General features: G+C 39.5%; 1 protein-coding gene across 5 annotated transcripts; it reads left to right on the top strand.

Moving 5' to 3' along the window:
* The first annotated feature begins 135 nt into the window (after window positions 1-135).
* On the top strand, window positions 136-10,276 carry LOC131532624 (uncharacterized). 5 transcript variants are annotated; one of them, XM_058764442.1, is made up of 14 exons: window positions 136-343; window positions 787-891; window positions 983-1,067; window positions 1,149-1,222; window positions 1,375-1,434; window positions 6,532-6,639; window positions 6,724-6,780; window positions 6,861-6,991; window positions 7,265-7,319; window positions 7,420-7,512; window positions 9,106-9,240; window positions 9,345-9,446; window positions 9,529-9,690; window positions 9,781-10,276. In XM_058764442.1, the coding sequence occupies exons 2-14, from the start codon at window positions 799-801 to the stop codon at window positions 9,916-9,918; spliced, it is 1,293 nt and encodes a 430-aa protein (XP_058620425.1). In that variant the 5' UTR covers window positions 136-343; window positions 787-798; the 3' UTR covers window positions 9,919-10,276. The 5 variants fall into 5 exon arrangements, with proteins under 5 accessions (XP_058620425.1, XP_058620424.1, XP_058620423.1 ...); XM_058764441.1 differs by having other exon boundaries at window positions 784-891; XM_058764440.1 differs by lacking the exon at window positions 136-343 and adding an exon at window positions 617-658 and having other exon boundaries at window positions 784-891.
* The last annotated feature ends 4,223 nt before the right edge of the window (window positions 10,277-14,499 follow it).

The following is a 14,499-nucleotide window of genomic DNA, read 5'->3' as shown; positions in this document are numbered from 1 at the left end:
GTGGAAGGTTTATGATAGTTCCTTCATACTGGATGTTCTCAGAGGATGTTCAAACATGTTATGGGTTCCGAAGACATTAAGCGCGTGACGATGGAACGTTCGTTTCTAGTCTCGCGCTTGCGTAATTTGAACGTCATCGCTCAAACGTAAACAAGGAAGTAACTGATACACTGTGAATGAGCCGAGCGCTCCGTTTTACGTCTGTTCATAAATGTAGCCTACTCATGCATGAAGTTTGTGTTTATACACGTAATCAAGCACTTATAGAATCCTAACCGTTTTCAGGATCAAGAACTCCGATTTCTTATTGTGTAGTTAAAGCGCACTGGGATTTCGTTATAAGGTAACACTTGAGAACACATGACACTCTTATTTATTTCTTCATATAATATCACACAGCGTTTGACCTGTTTACAAAAGAAGGTTCACTTTAGTGTCTTAAGATGAACACCGTATATTGTTTGACACTGCAAAGATTTGGTTTATCATCAATGCTATGTTTAAACATTTACTGCATTCTGGTAAGCAGTATCTAACCCATCACAGAGTCACTGACCTTTATTATGCTGTGAAGTTAAAGACACACCTATAAAGCAAAGTCTCAACCTTACAGATCTTCAGTCTGCTTTGCATGGTAATATGTCCAGTGCTAGACTATGTAAGACATAGCTCAAATTATGTAGGTATATCTAGTATTTAATATAATATCATATAATTTGGTTGTAGGAAGAAAGAAACTTTAAAATATTATTTAAAATATAAGTCTGTGTGTTGTTAAATCAGCAGGGATCCGCTATAATGTCATCGCCTGTGGATGTTATCGTGGTTGGAGCTGGTAACAGAGGAGAAAACTATTCTGGCTATGCTGTGATTTTTCCTGACCGCATGCGGGTATGACTTCTGTTTTAATATAATTTCAACAGTCAGAAATTCTTCTGTTTCACCACCACATGAATAAACATATCTTTGACATTAATAACAGGTAATGGGAATTGCTGACCCCAGGGATTTTGCTCGAAAGAAACTTCAGGCACGTCACAAAGTATCTGATGAAAACACTTTCAATGGTATGTCCGTCTTTTTATTACAGTAACGTTATTGTAACTGTTTAGTTTTTCAAATGCATTAGATTTTTTGTTTTTACATAGATTGGCGTTGCATAGCAGAGAGAGAGAAATTTGCAGATGCTGTTTTGATCTGCACTCCTGATCGTCTTCATAAGGTATGTCCATGTGCGTTTGGTCAATGTTTACATGATAGAGTTCTCTTGATCAGCATGGTGTGCTTAGCTATTTTTTTTTACTGGTTAATGAATGGCATTTAAGTTGTCTGCTTTGAATGGGTTCAGTGTCCAACCGTTTTATTGTTCTTCAGGACCCTGCTGTGGCTTTAGCTAAGAAAGGCTACCATGTATTGCTGGAAAAACCAATGGCTGTAAGTGTTTGCCATAAGGCTCCTTGACATGATGCTTTTTGTTGGGCTCTATTAATTGATTCAAAAGCACTTTAAAATGCAGTTCACGCATTCATGATTTATAGGCTCCTCTTCTATCATGAGCACATTTTTCATTTCTGAATTAAAATTTAAATATTTTTAATGGCAAAAAAGTTATAAAATACTGTCAGCTGTCCTGATATCATCATGAAGAAAAAACTCAGAATTAGCAGAGTTTACTTCTTGGGAAAAAAATCCTTATTAAGTAGTTTTTTTCACAATCATTTATTATTATTTCTTTAAAAAATGTTATTTATGTTATTTAATGTTTATTTTAAAAAATACTTAAAACTATTTGTTAAACAGTCAGGTACATACAGGTGCATCTTAATAAATTAGAATGTCGTGAAAAATTTCAATTATTTCAGTAATTCAACTCAAATTGTGAAACTCGTGTATTAAATAAATTCAATGCACACAGACTGAAGTAGTTTAAGTCTTTGGTTCTTTTAATTGTGATGATTTTGGCTCACATTTAACAAAAACCCACCCATTCACTATCTCAACAAATTAGAATACTTCATAAGACCAATAAAAAAAACATTTTTAGTGAATTGTTGGCCTTCTGGAAAGTATGTTCATTTACTGTATATGTACTCAATACTTGGTAGGGGCTCCTTTTGCTTTAATTACTGCCTCAATTCGGCGTGGCATGGAGGTGATCAGTTTGTGGCACTGCTGAGGTGGTATGGAAGCCCAGGTTTCTTTGACAGTGGCCTTCAGCTCATCTGCATTGTTGGGTCTCTTGTTTCTCATTTTCTTCTTGACAATACCCCATAGATTCTCTATGGTGTTCAGGTCTGGTGAATTTGCTGGCCAGTCAAGCACACCAACACCATGGTCATTTAACCAACTTTTGGTGCTTTTGGCAGTGTGGGCAGGTGCCAAATCCTGCTGGAAAATGAAATCAGCATCTTTAAAAAGCTGGTCAGCGGAAGGAAGCATGAAGTGCTCCAAAATTTCTTGGTAAACGGGTGCAGTGACTTTGGTTTTCAAAAAACACAATGGACCAACACCAGCAGATGACATTGCACCCCAAATCATCACAGACTGTGGAAACTTAACACTGGACTTCAAGCAACTTGGGCTATGAGCTTCTCCACCCTTCCTCCAGACTCTAGGACCTTGGTTTCCAAATGAAATACAAAACTTGCTCTCATCTGAAAAGAGGACTTTGGACCACTGGGCAACAGTCCAGTTCTTCTTCTCCTTAGCCCAGGTAAGATGCCTCTGACGTTGTCTGTGGTTCAGGAGTGGCTTAACAAGAGGAATACGACAACTGTAGCCAAATTCCTTGACACGTCTGTGTGTGGTGGCTCTTGATGCCTTGACCCCAGCCTCAGTCCATTCCTTGTGAAGTTCACCCAAATTCTTGAATCAACTTTGCTTGACAATCCTCATAATGCTGCGGTTCTCTCTGTTGGTTGTGCATCTTTTCTTCCACACTTTTTCCTTCCAATCAACTTTTTGTTAACATGCTTGGATACAGCACTTTGTGAACAGCCAGCTTCTTTGGCAATGAATGTTTGGAGCTTACCCTCCTTGTGAAGGGTGTCAATGATTGTCTTCTGGACAACTGTCAGATCAGCAGTCTTCCCCATGATTGTGTAGCCTAGTGAACCAAACTGAGAGACCATTTTGAAGGCTCAGGAAACCTTTGCAGGTGTTTTGAGTTGATTAGCATGTCACCATATTCTAATTTGTTGAGGTAGTGAATTGGTGGGTTTTTGTTAAATGTGAGCCAAAATCATCACAATTAAAAGAACCAAAGACTCAAACTACTTCAGTCTTTGTGCATTGAATTTATTTAATACACGAGTTTCACAATTTGAGATGAATTACTGAAATAAATTAATTTTTCCATGACATTCTAATTTACTGAGATGCACCTGTATATATTTGGACACTGACACAATTTTCATAATTTTGGCTCTGTATGCCACCAGAATTAAAATCAAGAATAGAAATAAATCAAATCAAGATGAAATTGAAGTGCGGACTGTAAGCTTTAATTTAAGGGGTTGAACAAAAATATAACACAATGTTTGGGAATTACAACCATTTTTATACACAGTCGTCCCCATTTTCAGGGGCTCAAATGTAATTGGACAAATAAATATAATCATAAATAAAATGTTCATTTTAAATATTTTGTTGAGAATCCATTGAAGGCAATGACTGCCTTAAGTCTGGAACTCATGGACATCACCAGAGACTGGGTTTCCTCCTTTGTGATGCTTTGGCAGGCCTTTACTGCGGCTAACTTCAGTTATTGTTTGTTTGTGGGTCTTTCTGCCTTTAGTTTTGTCTTCAGCAAGTGAAATGCATGCTCGATTGGGTTGAGATCAGGAGATTGACTTGGCCATTGCAAAATATTCCACTTTTTTACATTCAAAAACTCCTGGGTTGCTTTGGCTGCATGTTTTGGGTCATCGTCCATTTGGCGTTGCTAGCGCCATGCTCTACTATTTGAGCTACAGGAAAGCTTACAGTAATATTATGAACAGTAATATAACAGTAATATTATGAATACCTTTATTGTCATTTGTCCAACTGTCCAAAACGAAAATCACTTTCAGTCTGTCGCTCCAAAAAAAGTACACATACCTGCTTACATTCAAAAATTGCACAAATCCCGTAAAAAGTGCAAATACTAAATACACAAATCCCTTACTTCACATTTGTCCTGAGGCATTTAAAGCTTGTACAGCTATTGGATAAAAACTGTGTTTGAGTCTATTTGTCCTTGTTTTAATGGCTCTGTACCATTTGCCTGATGGTAACAGATTGAACAAAGAGTGACCTGGGTGTGATGAGTCCTTTTATAATGCTGTGTGAGTTCTCACAAGACAGCGGGAACTTTTAAGGTTCTCCAGAGTTGGGAGAGTGCACCCAGGAGGCATCCATATACACTTCAGAATTCATCCGGCTGCTTCTGTACTCTGTCACATCATGACTAAACACCAGTAACCCAGTGCCACTGGAAGCCATGCATGCTCATGCCATCACACTGCTCCACCATGCTTCACAGATGATGTTGTTTGCTTTGGATCATGAGCTGTTCCAAGTCTACTCCATACTTTTTTCTTCCCGTCATTCTGGTACAGGTTGATCTTAATTTCTACCGTCCAAAGAATGTGTTTCCAGAAGTGGTCTGGCTTTTTAGATGTTTTTTGGCAAAGTCTAATCTGGCCTTGTTTGCACCTTGTGGTGAACCCTCTGTATTTGCTCTCGTGAAGTCTTCTCTTGATTGGAGACTTTGACAGTGACACACCTACCTCCTGGAGAGTGTTCTTCTCTTAGCTGGATGTTGTGAAAGGGTTTTTCTTTACCATGGAGAGGATCCTCAGGTCATCCACCACTGTTGTCCTTCGTGGACGTCCAGGCCTTTTTATGTTGCTGTGCTCACCAGTGCATTCTTTTTTTTTTCTCAGAATGTACCAAACTGTTGATTTGGCCACTCCAGTTCCTGCTATCTCACTGATAGATTTGTTTTGTTTTTGAAGCTTAACAATTGTCTGTTTCACTTGCATGAAGAGCTCCTTTGACCGTATGATGTGGTTTCACAGCAACAGCTTGCAAATCCAAATGGCACACTTAGAATCAACTCCAGACCTTTTACCTGCTTAATTGATGTAGAAATAACAAAAGAATAGTCCACGCCTGTCCATGAAACAGCTTTTGAGTCAATTGTACAATTGTAAAAAGAGGGGAGGTACATATTGAAGAACTGTAATTCCTTAAAGGTCCCATGACATGCTGCTTTTTGGATGCTTTTATATAGGCCTAAGTGGTCCCTAGTACTGTATCTGATGTCTCTTTCCCGAAATTCAGCCTTGGTGCAGAATTTCAGCCACAATGAGCTTTCCTTAGGACGTGCCATTTCTGTGTCTGTAGCTTTAAATGCTAATGAGGAGGAGAGAGGTGGGGCAAGGTGGAGGGTGGGTGTGTGGCCTTAACCAGCTTGCGCTACCATGCACTAATGTTGACAGTGGATGTATGGCAATGGCTCGTAGACACGCAGTCCTTCAAGCTTTTCAGTTTGACCCAAATCTGATCCGGATGGAGAAGCACCAGATGAAGAAGTTTCAACTCAGCGGCTACAGCAGGACGTCTCCGAATGGTTAGTTTAAAATATTGTGTCTGGATACGGTAATTTAGTTGGTTTGTTTATGTATGCTGTTACAGTTATTATCATGTAGCTAATGCTAGCCATAGGCTCGGATGAAGGAACTAAAAAAATACTTTGGTGTTCATTTGTACATCCAAACACTGAGCAACTGCCATGCTTTGCTCGTTTGCAAGCCATGATGTCTCTCGAGGAAAAAAAAATATTGCGCTCACCTCGCACGGTCGTAGCTCATTTTCTCATGGGCGGGCAAAGCAGAGAAAGGGGAGGTAACCTTTCCCCGTATGACGACATAAAGGGAAGATTCCAGATTGGGCCATCTGAGCTTTCATTTTCTCAAAGGCGAAGCAGGATACCCAGGGCTTGGTTTACACCTATCGCCATTTCTAGCCACTGGGGGACCATAGGCAGCCTAGGGGAACTCATATTACTGTTAAAAAAACCATTTAACAAAAATGTGAATACCCTCAAATTAAAGCTCAGAGTGTGCACTTTAAGCCCACATTTATTATATAATTGTAACTCGAACAGCAGCAGTTTTGGTCAGCAACTAAAATAATAAAAATTATGCCTGTGTCCAAGTATATATGGACCTAACTGTACATAAAAATATTTATTATACATTATATATACATTAAAACTTTTTTGGAAGAGATATAAGGAAAATATGTTAGTTACACAACATGATATTTTTAGAATTAATAAATTTTAAACTTCAAAATATATATATTTTTCAAAAGCATGAAACCACTATAAATACAAAAAGTACATAAACTACACTCTTTACTCTTATATGTCATTGACCCACAAACATCTGTGGTATTTTCCATGATTTGTGTATTGATTTAATTTTATTATTATGTTATTTATATAAAATAAATATTTTATATTTTATTATGCTTTCTAAGGTTACAGAGGAGGACTGCACCGAGATTGTAGAGGCTTGCATTCAGAGTGGCGTCATGCTCACAGTGTGCCATGTTCTCCGATACGACCTTATCATCCACAGAATTAAAGTAGTTACACTTTCCTTTGAGTCTCAATAAACTATCCAAGTCTCAGGCAGAAAAGAACATATACATTTTTTTTCAACAATTCAGGGGCTGATTGACAGTGGAGTGATTGGCGATGTCTTCCACATTCAACATCTGGAACCGGTAGGATGTGTTTAATGTGTTTGCGGTGTGCGTGTAATGCCTGTCTCTCTGTGTTGTGTCAGCGCTGTCTTCTCTTATAGGTGGGGTTCTATCATTTTGCTCACTCCTTTGTCAGAGGAAACTGGAGAAACGAGGCGGAAAGCTCTTTTGCTCTGCTTGCCAAATCCTGCCATGATTTGGATCTGATTCATCACTGGGCTGGTGGACGAAGGTACACTTGAATTTAATTTGTAACGTGTATTGTATTGGAACATGATTTATGCACATATGGTGGAGCTGAGCTGAAGAAAAGTGATAGTGAATTAACAGAAATAATGAGTGAAATACCGTAACATCATTTCTTTGTATTGTGAATTATCACAAAAGTCATTTTTTTCTAGCTTTTTTGTTTATTAGTATTTGTAAGTTTTAAGGAAGATCTTAAAGTTTAAATGATGAAAATAATATTTGTGGGAGGTTAAAAATTAAATGTTTTATTTGACAGGTGTATTAAAGTTTCATCATTTGGGTCTCTTAGCTACTTCACAAAAGAGAACAAGGTTGGTCTTTTTTATTATTATGTATTATTATTTTTTAATATTAAATGGAAAATAAAATGAATGACAAAAAATTAAAAATTAAAATTCACAATTTTCTTAGCCAGCAAATGCTGCAGATCGCTGTTTAGACTGTCGTGTAGAGGGGGATTGTGCGTACTCGGCAAAGAAAATCTACTTGGATCAAGTGAAAAGAGTAATGTATTCATGTACACTACAGTTCACAAGTTTGGGGGCAGTAAGATTTTTTTTTAAAGAAATGTATATTTTTATTCAGCAGGGATACATTGAATTTTCAAAAACATGAAAGGTGACACACAATTGCTTTCTTTACTCTGCTTAATGGAGTTTATAATCATATGATGTACAGTGGGGCAAAAAAGTATTTAGTCAGCCACCAATTGTGCAAGTTCTCCCACTTAAAAAGATGAGAGAGGCCTGTAATTTTCATCATAGGTATACCTCAACTATGAGAGACAAAATGAGAAAAAAAAAATCCAGAAAATCACATTGTAGGATTTTTAAAGAATTTATTTGCAAATTATGGTGGAAAATAAATATTTGGTCAATAACTAAATTTCATCTCAATACTTTGTTATATACCCTTTGTTGGCAATGACAGAGGTCAAACGTTTTCTGTAAGTCTTCACAAGGTTTTCACACACTGTTGCTGGTATTTTGGCCCATTCCTCCATGCAGATCTCCTCTAGAGCAGTAATGTTTTGGGGCTGTCGCTGGGCAACACGGACTTTCAACTCCCTCCAAAGATTTTCGATGGGGTTGAGATCTGGAGACTGGCTAGGCCACTCCAGGACCTTGAAATGCTTCTTCTGAAGCCACTCCTTCGTTGCCAGGCGGTGTGTTTGGGATCATTGTCATGCTGAAAGACCCAGCCACGTTTCATCTTCAATGCCCTTGCTGATGGAAGGAGGTTTTCAATCAAAATCTCACGATACATGGCCCCCATCTCAGCATTCTTTCTCCTCCAAACACGACAAGTTGAGTTTTTACCAAAAAGTTCTATTTTGGTTTCATCTGACCATTTGGATGATCCAGAAGAGGATTGGGAGAATGTTCTCTAGCAAACTTCAGACGGGCCGGACATGTACTGGCTTAAGCAGGGGGATACGTCTGGCACTGCAGGATTTGAGGCCTTTGTTACTTTGGTCCCAGCTCTCTGCAGGTCATTCACTAGGTCTCACTAGGGTGAGATCTTGCGTGGAGCCCCAGATCGAGGGAGATTATCAGTGGTCTTGTATATCTTCCATTTTCTAATAATTGCTCCCACAGTTGATTTCTTCACACCAAGCTGCTTACCTATTGCAGATTCAGTCTTCTCAGCCTGGTGCAGGTCTACAATTTTGTCTCTGGTGTCCTTTGACAGCTCTTTGGTCTTGGCCATGGTGGAGTTTGGAGTTGGATTGTTTGAGGTTGTGGACAGGTGTCTTTTATACTGATAACCAGTTCAAACAGATGCCATTAATACAGGTAACGAGTGGAGGACAGAGGAGCCTCTTAAAGAAGTTGTTACAGGTCTGTGAGAGCCAGAAATCTTGCTTGTTTGTAGGTGACCAAATACTTATTTTACCAATGTGATTTTCTGGATTTTTTTTTTCTCATTTTGTCTCTCATAGTTGAGGTATACCTATGATGAAAATTACAGGCCTCTCTCATCTTTTTAAGTGGGAGAACTTGCTCAATTGGTGGCTGACTAAATACTTTTTTGCCCCACTGTATATAGCATGAAACTAACAAATATTTTATGGATGACATTTTATTCATAAATCAGGGCGGTGTTGGCTGGCCAGTGTCAGTGATTTGCTCCAACTCAGTTCCTGACATTGAGTCTGTGACTGAAGCGCTCAGAACAGGACCTTACGGCCGCTGTGTGTATGAGTGTGACAATGATGTGTGCTCAAATCAGGTTGGAGAATACTGTATACATGCCTCTCAGATAATCAGTAATGTTGTTCCCTTTATGTTTGTCAACAAAGTAGAATACATCATTTTATTACTGATTTGTTGCAGGTAGTGAACTTGGAATTTGAAGGAGGCTTGACTGCTGCGTTCACCATGGTAGCATTTACAGAGGAAATATGTCTACGCAAAACATCTATTCATGGTAGTAAGGTAGGACATCGTGTTCATTTGTGTCAGCATTTCAGCTCTTTGATGACTGGCTTTAAAACATTTTTGCTTATCATCTCACAAGGGGGAATTGTCCTACAATGGATCTGAGATCAAAGTGTTCGACTTCCTTACTAGAAAGACCACAAAATACACTGCAGACATGAGAGTTCCTGGTAACTTTGGTACTGGGGGTCACAGTTCTGCAGATTATCACCTAATCGACTCCTTCATTGCGGCTGTGAAGGTAAGACAATGGATCTGGAAGATGGTTTTCTCTCTGTTTGTCTCATAATATCACACCTAAGGCCTCTCTCCTCTCTCTTGCTCAATATAGCATAAGGACCCATCTCGGATTAGGTCAGGTCCTAAGGAGACATTAGCGAGTCACAAACTAGTGTTTGCAGCTGAACGTTCCCGTTTGGAAAACAGAGTTGTGTACTGTGGGGACTCATGTGATGGAGAGAGCCAATGAATGTATATGTGAAAAACAAATCTGCACAGTGTGTTTTTTTTTTTTTTTTTTACATTTCACTACATATTCACATTGTCTTTGTTGCGTCTAGACAGAACTTACAATTTTTTTGTAATTTTTTTCTGTAATTTTCAAAATAGACCAACTGTGTCAAATGTGATTTTCTTAATATAATCATGTCTGTTTATTCAGATGAATTATAAAACAGTAAATGTTGAATCACATTTCTTGCATTTTATGTATTAAAGATACTTGAATTTATTAATGTAAAACCTAATATTCCATTTTTAAATGTACCTAGATCAAGTTATGTAATCAAATTAATCATGTGGACCTAAATAAAAATCTTTATATTTTATCCCCTTTTGTTCAGTTTGAATATTTTATATATATATATATATATATATATATATATATATATATACATACATACATACAGTCATGGCCAATAATATCGGCACCCTTGCAATTCTGTCAGAAAATGCAACCCTTCTCTGAGAAAATTGTTGCAGTTGCAAATGTTTTGGTACTCGCATGTTTATTTATTTATTTTTTTGTTTGCATTGGAACAACACAAAAAAAACAGAAGAAAAGTCAAATCTGATACAATTCCACACAGAACTCAAAAAATGCACTGGACAAAATGATTGGCACCCTTAACTCAATATTTGGTAGCAACCCCTTTGGAAAAAATAACTGAAATCAATCTCTTCCTGTAACCATGAATGAGTTTCTTACACCTCTCTACTGGAATTTTGGACCACTCTTCTTTTGCAAACTGCTCCAGGTCATTCAGATTTGAAGGATGCCTTCTCCCAACTGCTGTTTTGAGATCTCTCCACAGGTGTTCTATGGGATTCAGATCTGGATTCATTGCTGGCCATTTCAGAACTCTCCAGTGCTTTGTTTGAAACCATTTCTGAGTGCTTTCTGAAGTATGTTTCGGGTCATTGTCCTGCTGGAACACCCATGACCTCCGGTGGAGACACAGCTTTCTGACACTGGCCACTACGTTGCGCCCCAACATTCTTTGGTAATCATCAGATTTCATGATACCGTTCACACAGTCAAGGCATCCAGTGCCAGAAGCAGCAAAGCAACCCCAAAACATCTTTGAACCTCCACCATGTTTAACTGTAGGGACTGTGATCTTTTCTTTGAAGGCCTCATTTCTTTTTCTGTAAACAGTGTCTCATCTGTCCACAGTACGTCCTCCCAGAAGGATTGTGGTTTTGTCACATAAGTTTTGGCAAACTCCTGTAGCAAATTAGCTTAAAAGGGAATTGTATATAAATAATTACAATTAATTATGATTAATTACAATTATTTATATCGGCTGACAGTGATAACTGTAGCAGAATCAAATTGCCATCAACTGATCTGGTCGACCAGCGTCTTACGAACACCTTCGGTAGAGACCTTGTGCTTGTTAAAGGCCTTCTGTGTCAGGTCACGCAGTTGTTAAACTGGCATTGTGGGGCAAGCCATAATGCCTATATGGTGACTTACAATGGGGTGGAGGTTTCGGAGGAAAATGCTCTTAAAGCTAGTGTCTTCCTCTATCCCAGGTTTACTGCGAGCTCCGAAGTAAGCTCGTCGCAGTCTGTGGTAGTAAGCCTGGGGAGTTTCATGACGGCCCTGTTTGATGGCTAAGGCAGCGATCAGTCCGTGTTCAAATTCTGGGTCTGAGAATTCCTTTATGATAGCTTGTTTAAGCTGCTGGTAGTCTGATTGGATATGTCCTGGCTGTCGGGTCACACTGGTCCACGACTGCAGGAAAAAGTCAATCTCTCTTAAGTAAGCGTAAACATCATGTTCTCCTTCAAGTTCTGGTGTGAATGCAAGGATGTTTCTGGCCATTCGGTTGAGGTCTTTGAGTGTCACTCCATGTGCTGTTTCAGGGCTCGCCTGAATAAATCCCTTTCCTTCTGCAGCTGCAGAAGTTTTCAGGAAGCTGACTTGTGAAATGTCAGGCAGAAGGCTTTGGCTCCCCTCTTCGTATCTGTGTACAGGAGTGAGGGGATTTGCACTGCTGGCTGTGTGACGTGCAGCAGGGTGCCTTTTATTTGAATCCATGCACAGCCGGTAGGACTGTTTCAGTTCTCTCTGAACCATGTCAAGCTCCTCGTTAATGCTGCAGAATTGCTGAGTCAGAGTTTGGACTTCAGCTCTGGCTGCATGTAGATGGCCTTCTAAGGCCTTAGTTCTGGTGTCCCTCTCATTAAGTTCCACATACGCTGTTTTTAACAGTGTCTTTGTGTGAAACAATTCTCTTTCCAGGTCCTGTCTGGTGGCTTTTTCACACTGCACTTGGTGTCCAGCAGCTGTTAGAGCCTCTTGAAGACTGATGATTTCCTTCTGTTGCGCCATTCTGTGATGTTCTTTACATCCGTTCTGTGCCTTCTCTCGCTGAGCGGGTTGTCAGTTCCCTGTAGGACTCTGTGACTTGCAGCTTCAGTTCATTTACCTCCTGTCTGAGGTCCAGGAGATCGTGGACCAAGGAGGAGATGATGCTGGTCGGCTCCTGGTAGTTCAGGCTGGGTGTCAGGTGTCCACTTGTGTCACAGTCTCGCTGTTCCTTTCTCTGCCATTGCAGGTTGTTGGCTGCTTTAGGCTGAAGGATGTCCATCACCGTGCTCTGCGGGGTTTTCAGGTGGTCCTGGTGAGCTGGCAGGGCTGGATGTCTGTGGAATGTCTGAGACACACTGGCACACTTGGGAGAACACCAGAGAGAGAGAGAGAGGCAGTAGGCAAGTGCAAGTACGTACAGAGGTGTTAGGCTATCTGTATGGGGAACGGCTCTGTAGGCCGTGTAAGCTGTGAATAGCTGGTGAGGGGCAGCTAGTGAGGTAGGGTGCTAAGAACGTAAGGAGAGGGTTTGAGTAACTTTGTTGACGAGGCTGTAAGCAGGGGTCAGCTAATGACCGGCTATGCGTGTGGTCAAACTATTACTCAAAGCACTGATGGTTCACAGGTTTGGTCACTATGAAGGTTTTACATAAACAAAACTGAAATAAAATCAGGAAGAGACAGCGGGAGAAAGAAGGGCTTTCCTTATTTAAGGAGATCTATACTAAGCAGATCTCACTTGTTCAAAGGAATGTAGCAGGGTCGTAAAACCTAGGGAGACTGTTGGCTAAGCTAACAGGGGCACATCAACCACTTTAAGGTAAACAAACAGAAACAATAGGAAGTGTTTCTAGTCTGCTCAGGGCCCTGGTGCAAGAGAGTAGTAGAAAAAACAGGAATTAGGCTACTAATAAACTGTACAGCTCATTAAGGGGACAACAGTTGCTAGAACTGCTCTAATCCTATACCGAGAGGGAAGATGGTGATGGTCAAATAACTAAAATAAGGTAAGGGTAAAATGAAAATTCCCTAATAGCTTTAGGAAACTAAAAGGAATAAAAACATTTAAAAAAAAAAAGTAAAATAAAAATAACAAATTAATTTAATTAAATCTCAGATTTAATTAAAATCAACTTAGCTGAATTGGTACATTCAAGCTAAACAAAGGTAAATTAATGAAATAAAATCAAGAAGAGGTAGAATAAAGTCAAGATAAAAAAATAAAAAAATAAATAAAACAAATGGAACCAACGTATGTGAGGAGGGGCCAACCTGAATCTAAACAGAAGGTAATGGCACAAACAGGAAGTGAAAACAGGATTGAGGGGGAGAGAGAGAGAGAGGAGTGGTTCAGACGCTACACTTTACACTCACACAGTGTCAGTTAGTCGGATGCTAACAGCTAACAGTTGAGGTAAAGGGCTTAGATAGCTTATATGCCTGCTCGGCTGCTAAAGAGTTAGCTTGGGCTACACTCAGTTGTTTGTTTACACAAGGGTCTGTGGTGTGTGTGCTGTTATCAGATTGAACCGGAAGAGGCTACTCTCAACTTCCGTGATCAGACCTTGCTAAGAGACCAATGCAAGTTTACAACACGCGCAAGTGGAGCAGAACTTGCACTGCTGTAAACATGCATGGGAACTCACGCGCAGTCAGTTATAACGTATCGCATACAACTTCTTTCACAAATCAAAACAGCACATTCACTTCACAGACAATAGTAAAATTACTAGTTAGCTAGGCTAGAATTACACCATTAATTTGCTGTTCAATTGCATCACTTCAGTGACTACAATGATACGCGATGGTTACAACAAGGCCTTAAATCTGGGAGATGAGGAACATTGCTCAAATCATCATTTAATTAAATATCCTGTAGCAAGATTTCTTCGTTGCCCAGTTTTAATATCACTGCAAGTGGGATTTCTTCGCCACGCAGATTAATTTGTGCTGCTAATCTGAGATTTCTTCGTCAGAGAAGATTTACACATTTAAAGATGAAATGGGGATATGTTCGCCCAACATCAGATTAATTTAGTCTGGTACCATCTATACGGGCTGCTAATCTGAGATTTCTTCGTCAGAGAAGGCTTACGCTCTACTAACAACAGAAATTAGGGTTTCTTCGCTAATATCAGGTTAGTTCCTTATCGTACGATTTAAACACGCATTATAGCATTGATAAACTTTCTACTGCTCGCAGTAAGGTGCATTCAAGCTACAGTCTATCTG

The sequence above is a fragment of the Onychostoma macrolepis genome, chromosome 23 (genome assembly GCF_012432095.1).
Source record: "Onychostoma macrolepis isolate SWU-2019 chromosome 23, ASM1243209v1, whole genome shotgun sequence".
NCBI lineage: Eukaryota > Metazoa > Chordata > Actinopteri > Cypriniformes > Cyprinidae > Onychostoma > Onychostoma macrolepis.
The sequence above is the reverse complement of the archived record's forward strand: the minus strand, read 5'-3'. Positions and strand labels throughout refer to the sequence as shown.